The sequence below is a fragment of the Colius striatus genome, chromosome 1 (assembly GCF_028858725.1).
Source record: "Colius striatus isolate bColStr4 chromosome 1, bColStr4.1.hap1, whole genome shotgun sequence".
Taxonomy (NCBI): Eukaryota; Metazoa; Chordata; class Aves; order Coliiformes; family Coliidae; genus Colius; species Colius striatus.
The window spans coordinates 87783289-87801312 of NC_084759.1; the positions used below are offsets into that span (position 1 = coordinate 87783289).

At 54.6% G+C, this 18024-nt stretch overlaps 1 protein-coding gene across 11 annotated transcripts in view; it reads right to left on the reverse strand.

The window, feature by feature from the left end:
• The window catches only part of BCOR (BCL6 corepressor), an 82596-nt gene that overhangs the window by 36801 nt on the left and 27771 nt on the right, over positions 1 to 18024 (reverse strand). For 8 of the 11 annotated variants that reach the window (XM_062000069.1, XM_062000090.1, XM_062000083.1 and 5 more), the window contains exons 2-3: positions 2235 to 2367; positions 732 to 810 (exon numbers count right to left, since the gene is read on the reverse strand). In XM_062000069.1, the coding sequence (XP_061856053.1) occupies positions 732 to 810; positions 2235 to 2320 (165 nt within the window). In that variant the 5' untranslated portion in view covers positions 2321 to 2367. The remainder of the gene's footprint in view (positions 1 to 731; positions 811 to 2234; positions 2368 to 18024) is intronic. The other 3 variants (XM_062000076.1, XM_062000098.1, XM_062000060.1) reach the window with 1 other exon arrangement.

Below are 18024 nucleotides of genomic sequence, written 5' to 3' on the forward strand. Positions count from 1 at the left end.
TTTGAGCAATGTATATCCCTAAAAACGTCAACACAAATTTCTCTGCATCCAAAATTCACCTACTACAAGCAAAGGTGTGAGGGGCCCATAGCTCAAGCAGCCAGAAGTGGCTCAGAGACGATGTTCAGTGCCACCACTCCCGTGCAGCAATCAACTCCTCAGTCCTTGCCCTGCCAGAGCAAGAGGATGTGGGCTGTGGCACAGAGAGCAAGAAGAGAAGGATGGAGAGCCTCTCCTCCTCCAGGACCGCTCCCTCTGCTGCAACTCTGCTCTGGAGCTCACCACCACCATACAATTCATGGGGAGTGGCATCTAACAATGCAGCACAAAGACAGGACTGACGTCAAATTTCTTCCTCATTTGCTGCTCCCCACACCAACTTTGCTGAAATGCTGAGGGTACTTAATGCCTGCAAGAACTACTCCTGTCAGACATGCGAGTAGGCCACATGACATTATCCTTAGCAGAGCAAAACTCAGAATATCATGTCATACAACACCAATCACACCACAAAGTCAGACTCTAGAGATTAATGAGAGAAATAGACAAAAGCCCCATTCCACTGTTTCACAGAAACAATTTGCATGTGCCCAAGCCCAGCTAGAGCTGCAACGGGGAAGTGTTTTAATAGTTTTCTCCAAATGCATCACGTAAGAACACTCAGAGGCAGGAGTCGGGGTGGGGAGGACAGGCATGGCTTCGGTTGTAGCATTAAGCTATTAACTTCTTACCACACTGTGACTCAGGTGATTTTCTTCCCTCAACTCCAGTCTGCTTTTCGGTGCATCGCCATCGTTAACGGGAATTTTCCTGTTAAAAAACGGAAACTTACTACTTGAACAAAATCCTGCACATCTCAGATCAGCACAAGATTATATCACCTGCATATTTTTTTTCCCCTAGAGAAGTCCCATACGATACCATATTTATCCTATTGCATACCTATGCATAGCAACTACTTGAAAGCAAGGACCGTTTGAGAATAATCTGAGAGCAATCTCTTCCAATACAGGTGATTTTTGACAATGTTTTCTCTTTAGCCCCTTGTCCTTTTCTCTTTCCAAGGAGAGAATATTCAATTTCAAACATATCCTGCTTGCGTACTACCCATAAAAGCTGCCAAGGAGAAAACTAAAACACACACACTAATGTCATAGGAACATCAGCTGTTCCATGCTAAAGAGAGAGCTACACATCTGTGCCATACCAGTGTGGCAATACTAGGACTTGGTATCACAGAAAGTTGTAGCAGAAGAAAAGTTTTAGCATTACCCAAAAGAACTCCTTTCAGTCACAAAGTGCTTAAAAGCACATCAACACTTTAAAGCAGAAATGAGATTTTCATGTATTTGTTTTTAAAAGATTCACCTTTCCCGCGAGTAGTATATAGAATTATTGCCCTTAAATAAAACTGGGAGGAAAGTGGGGAGGGAGGGTACAAAAGCAAAGTGAGGTGTTTGGCCATTTTCCTTCAGCTTATGTTTGCAAACAGTATTACCTGCAAAGACCAAAAACTTTCCCCAGCTTTTTCTGGGGCTTTTCACACAACAGTGAGAACATGGGCTCACAAGAGAAAATGCTAAAACCACACAAAATTGGCACAGAGAACCAGGGGCATATCTGCAGCTTCTGTTGTTGTTTTGCTTCTTAAAAACCTGGGGTTTAAGGGAAGAGGACACCAGCTAGCGCTTGCATCACCCCACTGAAAACTACTAAAGACTCTAATTTCAGTCATTGAATGAATAATATTCAGCAGCAAAAAAAGCGGAGAGGATGAGAAATTCCCTTGTGGGAGACAGCAAGGCCGCCATTCTTATTTCACAGGACAAGCTGCTGGTCTGTAGGCAGGGAATGCCAAGTCGCAGGCAGGAGCCCCTCTGCCACAGAGAGCTGCCGCAAAGAACACGTGCACTATTTGGTTTAATTCCCCCTCACAAATACAAAATAATAAATTAATTGTAAAAGCATGTTTAAAGGCTGCTTTGGGGAGTAATCTCTTTAAAGGGCGTCCCCGCTTCACTGACCCAGGTTGCTTGTTAAATAGTAAATCAGCCACTGCTCCACCGCTCTCAAGCACGTCTTGTTTCTCCCACCCCTGCCCTCCCTCCAAGCTGGGCTGATCTCAATGCGAGGCAGCAGCTATCTGCTCCAGTACTGGGGAAACGAGCAAACTCCGAGACCTCACACTGCAGAATTACAGTGTGGTTTAACTTGCCAGAAGCTTAAATATTTACCTGTCTTCATTAATTCCACACATGCGGACCCTTTCATTGCTCATCCAGCTATGAACGTTGCCATACAGAGGAGTTGCTGAAAGCATGACGTCTTCTTAAAAATCAACGCTTTTCTTCACGGTTTTATATTCTACTAAAAAAAAAAAAAAGAAAAGAAAAGAAAAGGAAAAAAAAAGTTGAGCAGATTTGCCTGGGAGGAAGTGCAAACACCACATCGGAGCAGCCAGCCTCCCTCCGGGTAATTAATAATGAATGCAGGATTGGTGCGGGGAGTAAGCTGCCTACGTTAACCGCTAAGGGAGATACCCTGCAATAAAGGAGCAAATTGAGGGCATTTATAGGTCAGAGGAGATGGATCTTTTCCCCAGCACATATCCAGAAAATTAAGAATCATTCCAGGCTATCGACAAACAAAAGTTTCTCCATCCGCTTTCCGTTTCCACAAGAAATGATTCGGCCTGCCAAGTTATACACCAGTCCCCAAACGTTCACCTCACGTAGGCTGAACCGAGGAGAGAGTTCCCCACGGGCTGGGAGAGCATGCAAAACTGCCCATGGTTGCTCACAAAAGCCCTGCATTAGGAACACACAGAAGCAGGAGTGCCTCGCAAGAGCCCCATACCGCTTGTATTGGCTATGCTGGCTGCTGATAAAGCCTTCACACGAGGACTTAAAACTGAAGAGCCACGCTACAAGAAGGGATCTAAATAAAAACCTCCCCTTTAGCATCTGCACATGACTAACTTGGAGAAAAGGGTTAAAAATAGTAAGTGGGTTGGCGAGCTCCCCACCCCTCGATTTGATTAAGCATTGAGCCCTGGTGGCTTCTGCATCGGAGCTGCTGCTGCTGCTACTGCTACTGCTGCTGCTGCTGCTGCTGCTGCCACTGCTGCGAGCGCTTTCAGTAATTCAATGATGCCTGCTCACTCCAGGGAAAGAAATCATTAGCGAGCTCACTGGAGAAGTATTAGCAGTCCAAGAGGATCGGCACCACGCGCAGCCAGAGAGGCAGGTGAAAGGTAACCACATTTTCGCGTCCAGTGGTGGAGGGGAGAAAGGCTTTTCCTCCCCTCTACCTTGCCTCATGCCACCTCTGCTCGCATTAAATTCTAGTTTGCTGCATGAGCGGAGTGTCAGGACAAGCTGCGTTTTATTAACAGGATTATCGCGGCGCATGATTTATTCCTGTGCAAGATTTTAATTGCTCTTCGGAGGTTGAGTCGTTTCTTTTGACTGAGCTTCAGTCTGCATCCTGCTGCTAAATGCTGGGTTAATAAGTAGGGGGAGCCTTTAATGCACAGGATATCCCTCAGCTCTTCCTCTCTCACAAAAATAGAAGCCTTTAAGCGGGAGGCATGATACTCCTTTTACACACACACACATAAGCCGGTAACGGGCGATTGACCACTGGGAGTTTAATGCCTAACGTCTCCCAAAGCATCTATGCTTCCCCAGCAAACTCATTTCCTTTGTCAGGCTACAAAATATGCAAATGATCGCTTTGGCATTTAATGGGGAAGAAGCCCAGATTGGGCCTTTAACACAATACTTCACACACGTTCAGAGAGGTTTAAGAACTGAAATGGCAGGAAAGCCTTGTTCCCAACACTTTTTTCTCCCCTCAGAGAGGCCTTTTGTGCAAAACTCCACGTCTGGAACAAATGTATATTAATGAAACGGCATGTTGACCCTCCTCTCTCCAGAACGGTTGGCTTTCCCTAATGAAGTCTGCAAAAATCGCTGTGAGGAAACAAAAATCCGCGGAGATTAGATACCACGCTATCATTCAAAAGGAGTTATTTCACTGGAAAGACGGTTTCTGGACAGATTTACTGGTTTCCAGATGCGCCGCTCGTAATGTTTTCAATAGAGGCAGCAGCAGCATGGAGAGAGTGATTTAGGGTTTTACATAAGGTTAGTAGCCGCCCCGTGCGCTGCCTCATCTGTGAGGGATGGACGTCGGGCCCAGAGGAGGCAGGCCTCGCTCCCAGTGCCCCACTTTCCTTCAGGGGCACACAAGGCCAACCTGCGCTGCTACTCAGAGGGGCTGCCTGCACCCGCCTGCTTCCCTCAGTGGAAGTGTACCATTAAGATAAGGCCCGGTGACTGAATTAGAGCCCGTCAATCCCCTGACACGTGCAGACAGACAAACACTGAAGTTGGATGGGCGACTGAGAGCTGAGCTTCTCCAGCCACGGTGGGTAACCGTGTCCCACCACTGACACAGTCGGAGCGACGCAAAGCCCACCAGAGCACAGGAAGGTGGTGAGATGTCCCAGGGCCCACCTGCGTGGGTCAGAGCCCACACCCCGATGGCTGCCAGCCCCTTCCCCAAAGCCACCCCTTGGCATTTGCTGCCCCGGGTGCACGCGTGTGTGCAGTTATAATCGCCGCCCTGATGAACTTCTTGTGAACTGTTTAAAAGTGGAGGTCTGCTGAAGGAGCAGCGGCGCCACTGCCAGCCATAATTTCATTGCAACAAGCAGCAGACTTTTAACTCTTTGCACGCCCCTTCCCTCCTCCTCTTTCTCCCTGCAACTGGCTATCCTCCAGGGGACTCGCAGTTCAGAGGGGACTCCAGTGGCTTGGACAAGCGATGATAGCTTTGCAAGTCCTCAGCGCTGCGAAGATGGGGAGGGGGTACAGGAGGATGGGGGACGGGGGTGGTGGGATCGCTCCTCTTTATACCTAGCTTCCGTGGGAGCGGGCACGGCCGGCCCCGTTATGCAACCTCGATGGTGGGCTGACCGTCCCAGTGCACAGAGGAAACCGAGGACACGTCTCTCCCTCCCCGCTGGGACACCGCGGGTCCCCGCCCCGCGGAGCTCCCCGCCGCTCCCAGGGCGCCGCAGCCACCCCACCCCCACCCCGGCTCCTCCTCGCCGCTGCGCGGTGGGGTGCGGAGCGGGGCTCGTCCGCCGGAGCGCGCACGGCATTTCCTCCGGGAGGTGTCTGGCCGATAAAGCCATTTGCGGCTAAATATAGACGGTGATGCACGGAGGAGAGAGAGGGAGAGGGAGGCGGGGGCGGAGGGGGGAGCCGCGAGCGAGACGCGCAACGCACACTCGGTTCCACAGCGATGCCGCCGTGTGAAACCAGTTGTGAAAAGCGCTTGCAAGCACTAACCTGCTTCCCGGCGTGCTGCCGAGCGGGGCCCAGCCGTGCCGCGCCGTGCCGGGAACACCCGCCGCCCCGCCGCGCCGCAGAGGCAGGCAGGCACACACCCCGCGCTGCTCGGGCAGCTGATTAAAAAGGGAAACGTTTGGGTCTCCCTCGCAACGTCAACAGACTTTTGGCAGCTATTGACGCCAGCAGCAGCAAAGTTTTGTTAACACGCTCCTGGCGTGGAAACGAGAAAAACCCGGTGCCCAGGGGGAGGAGGAGGCGGACGCCGCTTCTCCGTGCCTCCGGGGAAAAGAGCAGTGGAAGGCAAAGCCTCCCGGGCCGGGTCAGCCTGCTCTCTGCTCGTCGTTCCCCCTCGCTCCCTCCTCCCAGCTCCTGGGCGCCCGGCGGCAAGTGTGCAAGGTGAAAGTCTCGGCGGGGAAGGCTGGCGGGGGGGACGGGGCGGAGGGTAGATTGGAGAAAGCCCAGCGGGGCGGGCGGCTGCAGCGAGCCCGTACGCGGGACGAGAGGGGAATTGCAGCGGCGCACGAGTTCCCTTTTGGCGCCTTTACTCCTTTCCACCTCCGAGCTCCGCCTGGCAGCCCGCCAGTTTCCACTGCACAAGCCCCAGAGCCCGCGGCGGCAGCGGCGGAGGCGGCAGCAGCGCAACGGCAGCCGGCGAGGAGGGCTGCAGGGGGTTAAAAACAAAAAAAAGAGAGAGAGAAAAGTCTGCGAGCGCCAGTGGCACGGACGGAGCGGAGCGGCAGGCGCTTCGGCAAACAACCCGACCTTTCGGAAATTAAAAAAACGATGCAATAAATTACCCAGCTCTTATATGCACACACACACACATTTCCCCCCACCACCACCATCGCCGTCCGGTTCCAGGCCACTGAAAGGATCATTTCTCGATTTGTGAAAATCCCTGCGAGAGGAGTGAAAAGCAATCGGGGAGTCGTAGCAATCTACTTCGATTAGCCCTCAACCTGTTCATCTGGAGCTTGATTTAAAGGGCAGCGCTCGTACGGTATTTATAGGCTTAAATATGGGCAGCTGCTTATGAATGTGTTTAGGTACCTCGTTTATCTTGTACCTACGACTTACATATTTACGAGTTGTAAAAAACAACGACCTATGCCCATGGCTAGAAAAGAGAGTTTAAAGACACTGTATTGCTGCACCATTTACAATGTGCCGTATAAAGCTCTGGCAGCAGCCACTGATCTAATATTAGACAAGTGTTTAAAGAACAGGGGTGGCTGCGCTTTTTTTTTTTTTTTTTAAAGTGGGTTATTTTTTGCAATCTCCACACGGCATCACCGCCGGTGACATGTTCTGTAAACCAGAGGAGGAAGCTGCAGACTAAGTAGCCGCCGCACGGATCCGCGGATTAGAGGAGAAGTTTGACCTTTACCCGGGACGTGTGGCATTTCATTTAACCATAAAGCTGAGCACAATGCGCCAGCGAGATCGCTAAACCGATTTAAAATACATATGGAGTCACGCACGACACTAGTGCAGTTCGATTTAGGCAGCGCAAGGGGGTCGGTGTCTATTTTAAGGCTCCTGCCGCAGCCACCCTCCCACTCCGTCCCTCGTCGTCGTCCCCGTGAGTCCGTCGCCCCTCCCCCCCCCCCCCCCCCAGCGGCTCCCACATCGTCACGTGTCAGACGGCGACCAGGACTTTCTGCCGTGTAAACACGGCGCGGCGAAGCCACCCGAGGGCTGCCGGGGCAGCCGAGCCAAGCGCCAGCACCAGCGCCGGTGGGGCATCCTGCCCGCCGCCCCGGGCTGACCGCCGCGCTGCGCCCAGCTCCGGCCCGGCGGGGACACCACCCCCCCCATCCGCCCGCAGCGGGGCTCCGGCGGGGGCGGCCCGAGGGAGGGGGGAGCCGCCCCCCCCCCCCCCCCCCCGCGCCGTCTGTCACGCCTTGGACCCCGCACAGACACAGTCGCTGCGCCGTAGCGGCACCGGCGCGTTCCCCCTTTCCCATATGCTGCGAGGCGAATCCTTGCATCGCGCTTAGCGCCGGCGGCAGCCAAAAAAGGGGGAGGGAAGGAGGGGGGGGAAAAAGTTTTCAATTAATAATAAGCCTAGGAACTGGGGAAGGGGGCGGGGGAGGAGGCCAATAAGGGAAAGTTAAAATGGCTGGCGATCCTTCAAATAACCCTGGCCGTCTTTCCTCGGAGCCCTTAACGGCACCGCCTGCCGCGGAGCCCCGGGGGAAGTCCCGGACTCCTAGATACATGTCGGGGAGCCGAGTCTGCCCTGGCACACGGCAGTGTCCACACCTGAAGCTCACGGGGTTTTTGCAGGGTGAGATCCCTCACTCTCATTACCCCCCATCACCCCGATTAGAACGTGTCGAGCGGGTTGAGATAGAGGGGCTGCAAAGGCTCACACGTACACACCGGGGAGAGGCGAAGCGGCTGGTACCCAACTTCGAGGCATCAGTGCATGAAGGATTTCCTGGGGATTCGCGGGAAACGCTGACCCCATCCACCGCACCGGCTGTCCCCCACCGCCGCTATGGTTCCCGCCCTCCCCCCCAGGCCCCCCGGGGCTGGCGATGCCTCCGTCCCCGACCGCTCGCCGCGGGGGCGGCCAGGCAGTCAGGCAAGCCAGCAGCTCTCTCCGGGAGGGGGGAGTAGGGGTTTCCTCCCCTGTACGCCGCGCTGGGCAGCCCGGCGGATCAGCCTGCAGCCGCTCTGAGAAAGGCTGGTGGAAGGAGGCCATGCAGGAAGGAGCCGCAAACCGGCTCTGCCGCAGAAACCCCCGGGCCCCCGCGCAAAGGAGGGCCCCCCGGCGAGAGCCCGGCCTCCCTCCCTCGCCCACCCGCCGCGGCATCTCCCTACCCAGGCCGTCCGCGCCATTTTAGAGACACACACACACACTCACCCACACACATACACTCGTGCACACACCACACACGCACAGGGAGCGAGGTTTCCGCTGCTGCTGCCAGAGACAACAGGCAGCAGCCGAGCCTGGGCTGCGAAGGAGGAGCAGCGGCAGCAGCCGGGAGAGGGACATACGCACACGCGCGCACACCCACGCACCGCGGGCCAGGCAGAAATGTGCATTTCAGGTAATTTAAGGCCGCATTCCCGGCGCGGAGAAAGGGAGAGCACAGGCCTGCGCGCCCCCACCCCATTAACCCGCCGCGCACTCGGCATCCCGGCAGCTCTTCATTGTTGCCTTTATTCCGTATGGCTCTTGCTTTTCAGGAGACGGATAGAAAGAAAAGAGGGGAGAGAAGGAGAAAAAAAAAAAAGATGAAAAAAAAGAGAAAAATACCACCAAGCCAGCCCCTTCCCCCCGCCCGTCCCCCATTGTTCGGCTGCGGGAGGCTGGGCGAGCGCAGCGCCACGGGCTCGCCATTCACCGGGTTCCACCGAGCCCTGCCGTGCCCCCCTCCCCCTCGCATAGGCCGTGAAACTTGGGTGCACGGGGGGACAGACACCCCCCCTCCCCCAAATCCTGAATACAAAAGTCCCAGCGCTCCTGCGAGAGAGTTGGGCGAAAGCCTGCGCTCACTTCCGCAACGTTATCCTTGCAGAAATACCGAAGCACGGCCCTCGTTTCCTTCCCCCAGCCCCCGCCGCACCCCCGGGGAGGGTGGAGTGATTAATGGGACGTACGCCCTTGGTTTCCCTCCGGCCACCCCGGCGCACGGCTCCCCGGCGCGGAGCCGCCAACGGCATGGCGGGCGGGGGCGGCCCTCCCCACGCATCCGTCGGGGACGTTGGGAGATATTGATCACGGACGACTTCATTTTGCATAATTGCGGCTGACAGGGCCTGTGGTTCCCTCATTTACGGAGCAACAGCTTCGAGGGGCTGATGGATGGGGAGCGGCTCCCTCTGCTCCCCCTAATCCCCCCCCCCCCGCGCCCCCGTGGGAGCCCCGCCGGGGGCAGGCGGCTACGCGCCTCATGTAGCAAATGGCCGGCTCACAACAGCGAAACATTAAACTTAGGTGCCTCCGTTTCTCGTTTTAAGGATCGCGGACGGCCCGAAAGGCTCCCGCTCCCCACAGGGCTTTGTCTGCACAGCCGCGGCGGGGCCGGGGTTGGCCCCCGGTGCACGGGGACCTTAGGCGGCCGCACGTAAGAAAAAGTCCTTGGGAAGTTGAGGTTTTTTCCTATTTTTATTCCCCTTCTCCCAACACCAAATAAATAAACAGCTCGGTTTCTGCTAAACAATGCATTAAAATTAGCCTCGCCCCAAAGTTTATGTCGTGTTTACGGCGCTAACGTTTCCCCTTGATATGGGGAACTGTTTCCCCCAACACTTCTGGAAAGCGCTGGCAAGCCCCTCGGTTACGAAAGCGGCATTACAAGCACCTCTGACAAACATCTCCGCAAACTCTGTGTCCCAGCCTCAAGTCACCTCCAGACCTTCAGCAGAAAAGCATTGCCTGTGCCGGCACTGCCAGCGCCTGACACACCACCCGGCCCGGCAGGCAGAAAACACCGGGACCGAAGAAAGAAAGAAAGAAAAGAAACTCAACAACAACGCTCAGTTTTCCCTGGGAAAAAAAAAGAAAGAAAAAAAAAAAAGGGGGGGAAAAAAAGGGAAATATTAGCTGCGGGTGGCGGCAATGCCCCTTGGTGAGGAGGGCAGCGCGGGGCCGCCACCGGCCCTGCCTCCCCATCCCAGCGCTCCACGCCGAAACAAAGCAGTGCATCAACTGCGATGCAGATGGGCGGCTATGAATTTTTTGCTGCTGCTTAGAGCTTTAATTACTCGTTCTTGATCCGTGGGACTAAGACACGACACCGCCAAGGTTAAAATGCCCTGAACAGCTCTGAGCAGATGTGAACGAGTTGGCAGACGCGCAAATGAGGTCTGCCTCTAAGCATGATAACAAGTGACTAATACATTGCATATCGCTGAAAGAAAATTATTTTTCTCTAATTTGCATTAGCTTTTTTTTCTTCTCTTTTTTTTTTTTTAACACCAGCGACATTCCCTCCTCAGAGGCAGCAGCACAATCCTGAAAATATTACTCCGTGACTTTAAAAGATTTGGAAGGAGGCAGAGGTTGCCAGTGTTTTGGCTATGCAGACTTGTTTATCTTTCCGCCTTTGCTCCAAGGCGAAACTAGTTTCGCAAGCAGGATTCTTGCAGAAAAAAATGGCACATGCCATATAAAACACCAGTTTATAGGAACTGATGCTAAAATTGTTGCGTGCTTTTGCCGCTAATAGCGCAGCGTAATCCATAAAGGATCAAGGGGATAGTCAAGGCCGAAAGAGGAAAAAAAACCCCACACCACAACTTAATAGATTGAGTGGAGAGAAATAGGTAAAGACAACCCACTGACCAAAACTGCAAAAAGGAGGGTGGACAAGGAAATACTCATATCCCTTTCCTACCTGCTTTGCACACCAGAGCTGCCTCATCAAAAAGACAATAGTACGTGGAGGTCACTTGCTATATAAAACACAGCGATTCTCGTAGGTAGCAAAACTATGTCAGGTACAAATATAGGCCGGAACCCAGTTCTCCAAGTTCCCTCGACTTTCCAGAGGCTCTTCTGAAAGGGCTGGGAGAGATCATTTTGGGTATAAGAGCAAACTTCAAGAACAGGCAAGCGTTTTATATCCTAAGATCCAAAGGTGAACCAAGGGGCTTAGATGCAGAGGCTTTGAGATGAAAAGAGACGCTCAGGCTATATACGCAGAAGGAGCTTTTTCACTGAGGACCTACTCCAGGGGTGCCTGTGCATCCAGGTTATCAAGGGTTGCATGCTGCCATCTCCAAAGTGAAAAACTTCTCTGCCAACATGCACTCAGGCGGCACACACGCCAACCCACCAGCCAACCCACCTCGCTCGCCTTGCGCGCACCGAGGCCCACAGCGGGTCTGCTTGCTCCTCCCGCAGGGCTTCCACGATCCCTCACCCTCCAAGGCACAGGGGCCGGCGCAAACCCGCGGCCTGGGAGGGATTTCCCTGCGCTGGAGGTGGCTGGGATCGGGCGCGGAGCCGGCCGCTCCTCCCGCAGGCTCCCTGCGCTGATAAATGGAGAGAAGGAGGAGAGACGCGGGGGGAGGGGGGGCGGCTTCTGCCCTGCCTGGCAACGTGTGCTAGAGGTTCGCCGGCGCAGCGGGGGAAGAGCAGCTCGGCTCTACGCCGCTGGCGGGGGATGCCCGCCGAGCCCCGGGGTGCCGCCTGGGCCCCGCAGCGGCGGGCGCTGCCTCCGGGAGCGGCGGGACGGCCCCGGGGCTGCTCCGGCCGCAGCGAGAGCTTTTGTGTGCAAGTGCCGGCAAGGCGCGGGCTCTTCGCGCTCCAACAGCTGTCACATTATTTGCACTGGCTGTAAACAGCCTTCGCCTTCCCCCTCCCCTGCCCTTGCTTCTCCACAGAGTTAAATCCAGACTAACAATTCCCAGTTAGAGATCAAACCAACAACAGCAGCATTGTGTCTCCCTTCATTGCTTTACCATCAACTACTGCAGCTGGTTTACTCGAAACAAGGAACACCCTCTACCCACCTCCTCCGCCCCCCCCCGCCCCGGGGCCAGAAACGTGCTTGTTCCCGGCGGTCGGTCAGGCGGAGCCGCGCTGCCCCGGGAAGGGGAGGGGTGGGGGGAGTGTTCCGGCAGCCCGGTGTCGGCAGGGTCCCGATAGCTGCAGGGCTCTCCCCCGCCGCGGAGACGGCTTTCCACTCCGCACTCGCTCCCACCCGACGAAAAACCCGATCGGAAGTTGAGCTCGGCTCTCGGTTTGGCTTTCGGGAAGGGCAAGGGGGAGCCCCGCAAGCATCGGGGAAAGCCGCGCCTGCAGCTGTGTCGCGGCACACGGCGAGCGCGCCCCCGCGGCGCGCCCCCGCGGGAGCAGCCGTTCCCCGGGGAGGCCTGGCTCCCCAGCCCCGGGTCCTGCAGCTGTGCACCCGGGCCGCAGCTCCCGGCCCGTTATCGCAGTGCACCTCCTGCCGAAAGGCCCCTCCGCCGTGGACAGCCACCCCCGTCGGCCCTGCCCCGGGCGATGACCCCGACCCCGCCGCGGAGCCGGCCGGCAAGAGACGCCGTTCCACTTTCATCCCTCTCCCTCGTAAGGAAAAGAAAGAGGAAAGAAAAGGAAAAATAATAAAGATAAAAAACACAAGAACCTAAAACTCGAGGCCAACTTTGCTCACACTGCAACCACCCAGCAGCAAAGGAGTGTGCTGCATGCTCTCAGCAGACCTTTTGTTGGGCACAGCTGGAACTTTGACTGTAAATCCCCGCACCTCCTTCTCCACCCTTACTTATTTTTGTCCCGGCGACCAAGTTAGAGGAGAGGTGGAATTTACTGAACAGAAGCAAGGGAAGAATAAATCAACCCGAGGAAATCTTTACTGGGCCAGTTTGACTCCCAGCAGTACCCAAATTGCGCATCTCCAGGGGAAAACCACGACATGGCAACTTTCTCTAAAATTTGTGTACTGCACAAACTCTTTAGGAGGCCAAAGGAGCTAAAAGCACACTTTCTAGGTGCTTCTATAGGAGTTTGGGGACCAGCACCAGCGAGGGAAAACTGATGATTTTATTAGAAGCCCGTCTCCCACCTTGGCCTGACTCCTGCCAAAGGGCAGCACTCCCAGGCAGGTAAGGTGCTTCGCACCAACTTGTAACGTCTCCAATCGACTTCCGAATCGGATTCACCGTTAAACGATGCCAGTACGTACTCGCAGGTCAGTATCATCGACTATTCATTGCCTATACGTAGCTGGAAATCTGCTGGCCTGGTAAAAAACCACTGCTAACAAAACAATGTCAGCAAAGGCTGCAACACACTCTTGTGAGAGACGGGCGATTCGTGCCTACTGAGGCTCTTTCAGCACAAAGGCTTTTAGAGGAAGAAGAGAGAGAAGGGGGGAAAAAAAAGGGAGGGCTCTCGTGTTTCAGGGCTGCTGTCCCCTGGGAACCAAGAACCAAGTGTAGCTTCAATCAAATGCTGACTTCTCCTCCGGGAGCTCAGTAGGAAACCTGATCTCACTAGCTCATGCCTGCCTCGATGCATATATAGGCTGGGTTTTCTTTCATACCAGCAATTTGTATAAAGAGGAGAGCCAATACAGTTTATTGCAAAGGAGATCCCGCAGTAACGGACCTAGAGAGATATTTCTGTAGCTAAAATAAGACAACCTTCAGCTGCCTGCTCAGGGCAGGCCATGCCGCAGCCGCCCCCAGCTCTGCGCGTACAGCTCTGCCGTGGGCGCCCCTGGCACAGCGTGGCACGGCACGGCCTCCCACACATCTCCCCGAGCCCTGCATCCTCCCCAGCTGGCAGCAGCCGCCCTGGGTTGGGTTTTTGCGCAATGCCAGGTTACACTTCCATTAAAACGTTTACCCTGGGAGATCACTTCCTGCTCGCAAGTATTGTTCCGGCTTCCCCTGCTGCTTGCAACTTTAGCTGGAGCGATTTCCCTCTCTGCTGGCCTAGCGCAGCGTGGAGACCCTGGGGAGCATCCACCCCTTGCCCGCTGGCCCTGGCTGCCCTGGCACGGCAAAGCACGGCACGGGAGGTCTGCAGGGGGAAGGCAGGCGAGTCCTTCAGGCAGAGCTCGGCATAACTTCACACCAGGCTGCTTAACTCTGCACGGGGCTTCGCTAATCCACTTTGTGCTTGACTACTGAAACGGGAGGAAAGGAAAACACCACGCGGGGAGCACGACCAGGCCAGAGCGAGGTGAGCCAGGGGGACTGCAGCCTGTGGGAAGGGCTTCCCCCAACGCCCAGCTGAGCCTCCTACCATTGTGGGCAAGCCGGGGAGGCTTAGAGCACAACCCAGCACACCAGGGCGTGGGAGCAAAGGGGATTGCCTGGGGATCAGGGATCTCTGTAGGATCTTTTCTCCATAGCCAGGAGCATTCACATGGAGAAAGTTTGACTCGGGGAGGGAATTTACACTTAGAAAGATGAGGAACTAAGCCCATCCCTTCTCCTGCCATTAGCAAGTTCTCTCTGATTTTCAAGGAGAGCTGAGAATACGCCTCTCCAGCTTTGATTTAACTTCTCTGTCCCTACCTGCCACCGTACACAAATGCCTTACTCGTGGCTAAATACACCCCGAAAAGCTCTCTCACTCCCTCCACTCGAGGAGAGCCCTCGGCTGCAATTCCGCCCACCTCACTCCTGGGGAGCACGAGGGAAGGGCAGCAGGGGGTGAAGGGCAGACAGCCCCAGTGGCACCTGGTCCACACAAGCACAAGGACAGCCATCGGGCTGCCCCAGGCACGGGGCGTACTCCTCTCTGCTATCAACCGTGCCAGGCACCAGCTACTCTGATACTCCCGTGGAGGAGGAGATCTGACTTTTACAACCCAGGATACAGGCCCAAATGTTTTGTAATATGCAAATACTGCAAGTCGAACAAGGCCCCTAGGTGAGGTGTTCCCGAGCGTTAAACGAACACCTGGGGGAAAGAGCAAGAGCTACTCCAGATGAAAATGAAAACCAAAACACGTTCTGAGAAAAAGCAGGCTGGCTGGCAGCCCTGGCAGACTGCAACCCATTGCGGGCCGTCTGGAGGTGCATGGCAGGGGAACGGCCCCACAGCAGAGCTGTGCCACTGCAGCTCCCGGCTGCAGGAGATTACTTAGAAGGCAGCGGGAGCCATGGAAAGGAGAGCGCGTCTGGCTGGGCACACTCTGGCCTCTCCTAGCCAAGGAGCAGGCAGAGGAAAGCACTTCCCGGTGCCGGCTCGGCCGCAGAGCACGGCCCCAAGCCTCCCCCTTTCCCCAGCGCTCTATTGAACACACTCAGCTCTTTATCCGAGCCATTCCCAGCGTGGCTGGTGGATTCTGCGCTTTCCACTTTAATTGTCTTATCCAAATAAAGCTTTGTTTTCCTTAGCACGACAATCCCAACATTCAGGCCAAGATTTTCATTGGACAGAGGAGATATTTTATTCTCCGATTGTTTAGAGACTCGGGGCTTACACGGAACAGCCCCGGCTTGTGTGCCTTCACTCACAATGGGGTCTTTGCAGCCCCAGTCTCCATCATGTAGATTCATTTTCCGGAGCGATCGGGACGAGAATCATTTTTTTCTCTGAATTTCATAGCTTTCCCAGTCTACCCTAGACTTTAACAAGTCTTTTAGTTTGCACCTAGACAATAAATTTAGTTTAATTTAGCTTCCGGTCTTTAATTTTAGCAGGTCTTCTTTTTGCATGCAAATCAATATGGCAATTACCATCTAAAAGCTCGCCCAGCCCCAGGTCAATGTAAATTGATCATTGTCCGCCTTCTACAAAATAACACCGGGAGTCTGTGGTGCATAATGAGATTATACTGGAAACTGTCTTTCAGATCACAAATTATATTTCATGCTGTCAGGATCTTCTCCAAGCGAACTTCCTTGCATGTCTAATCATATGGCATCGAATCTATTAGCTCAGGAGGTAGGTTTGGGGTACGAGAGGCTCTTCCATGTGGAAGGGGAGTCCCAAAAAATTCAGACAACAGTGTAGGGAAAACAGCAAGGCAGGTACAGAAGCGTGCTCTCGCTCACTAACTTTTCCAGTGGCGGAAGAGAGGAGGGGGAAAAAAAAAATCTCAGCTCGGCCAAGAACTGCTGTCCAGCAAACAAGGAAAAATTAATTCCCTGCTGGAAAGCAGCAGAACTTTCCTAAATCCACATTTGCAAGGAGTTCTTGGCCTCCTCATTTCTGTCCCCACCTCCTCTGTTTGGCCGTTCAAAGCAGCACTGGCAGCTCACTCCAGAGAAATCCCCAGAGAAATCCCCAATCCCCACGAGAGATGCGAGATGCGCTCCCCAGGGGAAAGATGCCCCTTCTCAACACAGCCTCAGGACCTGAGCTGGTCATGTCGGAGGGAAAGGTTGCTCCGGAGCAGCGACCACAGTAAGCCAGTCCCCTGGAAGGCCAGGAGGATTAACGGGAGCTGCTCAGGGCCGAGGGAACTCCCCCTGCCTGCAGCTCGGGCCTCCGCGCTGCCTCCTGCACGCGCGCACACACACACACACACACACACACATCCACGCAGCCAGCCAAAGCTGCTCCCTCGCTGCAGTTAAAAAGGGTTTGCCTCGCTCTCCTCAGACAGCTCCGCTCTGCCGCTCAGCTCAGCACAAAACCCAGAAAGAGAGGAACAGGAACGCTCCCACCATCAATTATTTCTAAAGCAACACCAGTCTAAGGAGGAAGTATTAAACTCGGTTTCATGCTGCTCCACCTAAGCCCGCACTAAAACGTGATCTATTGCGGTGCTTGGAGGAAAGATAGCATATCGCATATCACCTGTGCAACCCAACCACGCTGCAGAGTCACAGCAAGAACCCACACCTTTGTCAAGACATGCAGAAACCAGAGCCCGCTTCTCCTCCGCGCCAAGCACAAATTCACACCAAGACACTTTTACTCCCAGGGCAATATGGATGCTAGAGCTACGACCTGAACTGGAGCAGGCCTTGTGCCCGTCTTTGCAGAGGCCACTCGCTGGTCAAAGTTGAGAGACCTTTTAAAGGACAGCCACAGATTGCTAAGACTACTTTGGTATGCGCAGCACTCATTATTTTGGGCTGTGGTGGCCTGGGTCCATTTTCTCTGCAGATGGGAGACCCAAAAGCATGTCAACAACTTTGTGTGGTCTCACAGCTGCACAGACCCACAAAGTTTGCTTGCAGGGACTGTACAGAAGCCCCCGGCATTCAGTCGCCTTGCCTCTGGCATCCCTGTTAGGAGACCTTGGTCTCTTTATTAGCCTTCAAATAAGTGAATAATCACAGGGCAGGGAATGAAGAGGAGGGAGAAGAGACGGCAATATCAAACTGCCTGAGAAGCTGCAGCTCTCCGCACATCCTGGTAAAGGCAGATACAGTGCGTGACACGGAGCCTGGATTGTCCACCAGAGCAGGAATAAAGCCAAGGCACCAGTATTGTTTCAAGACCCAGTCCATATTTGGGCATTCAGTTCACACATCCTAAGTATTGCTTTAAATATTAGAACAGAGACATTTGCCAATGTGGTTCATAATGCACTCAAATGGGAGAAGTCATTTCTGTTCGATCTCAGATTGCTGGCTTGGTCTTGCTGGTCTTTGCGGGGGGGTGGAGGGGGGGCAGAAGAGAGGGAAACCCTGCTGAGTCTGTTTGCACTGGTCTCTATTAGATATGCAACAAATCTGCCATTTCCGGCGTTGCTCCTATCTAATTAGAGATGTATTTAGATGTGACGTGTAAATAAGCACTGAGCTGCCTGCTGCCCTGGCTGCGCGGACTGCTCGGGAGCGTTTCCAATAAAGCTGTAGCGCCCGGAACCAGGGCTCAGACAAAGAGGAATGGGAATGGTCTGCGCTGCAGGCGAATCCAACAAAACCAGCTTTTATCTATCGCTCGAAAGCCTTAACTGCTTTTAATCTGTACCGCCCAGGCTTGCACGCCAGGCCAGCGTTGCATCTCCTCCACCACCGAGGCCTCCTCGGTACAAAAGGAAGCACACAGGAACGGCAGGAGCTCCAAATAACCCCCCGACCCATTCCAGCCCCAACGCAGAGCCAGCTCTCCGCCTGCCCTTGTGCTCCAAGGGGTGTGCGTGCCCCCATGGGCTCCCGACCACCCCGAGGCAGGTATGCCCAGCATCTGCCTGCACAGACGCACGTCATGGGCTGCCCCACGCTGAGAGCACACCAGCGGCCCTGTGGGGTGAGGGGCGCAGAGCTGCCGGGGCAGGCA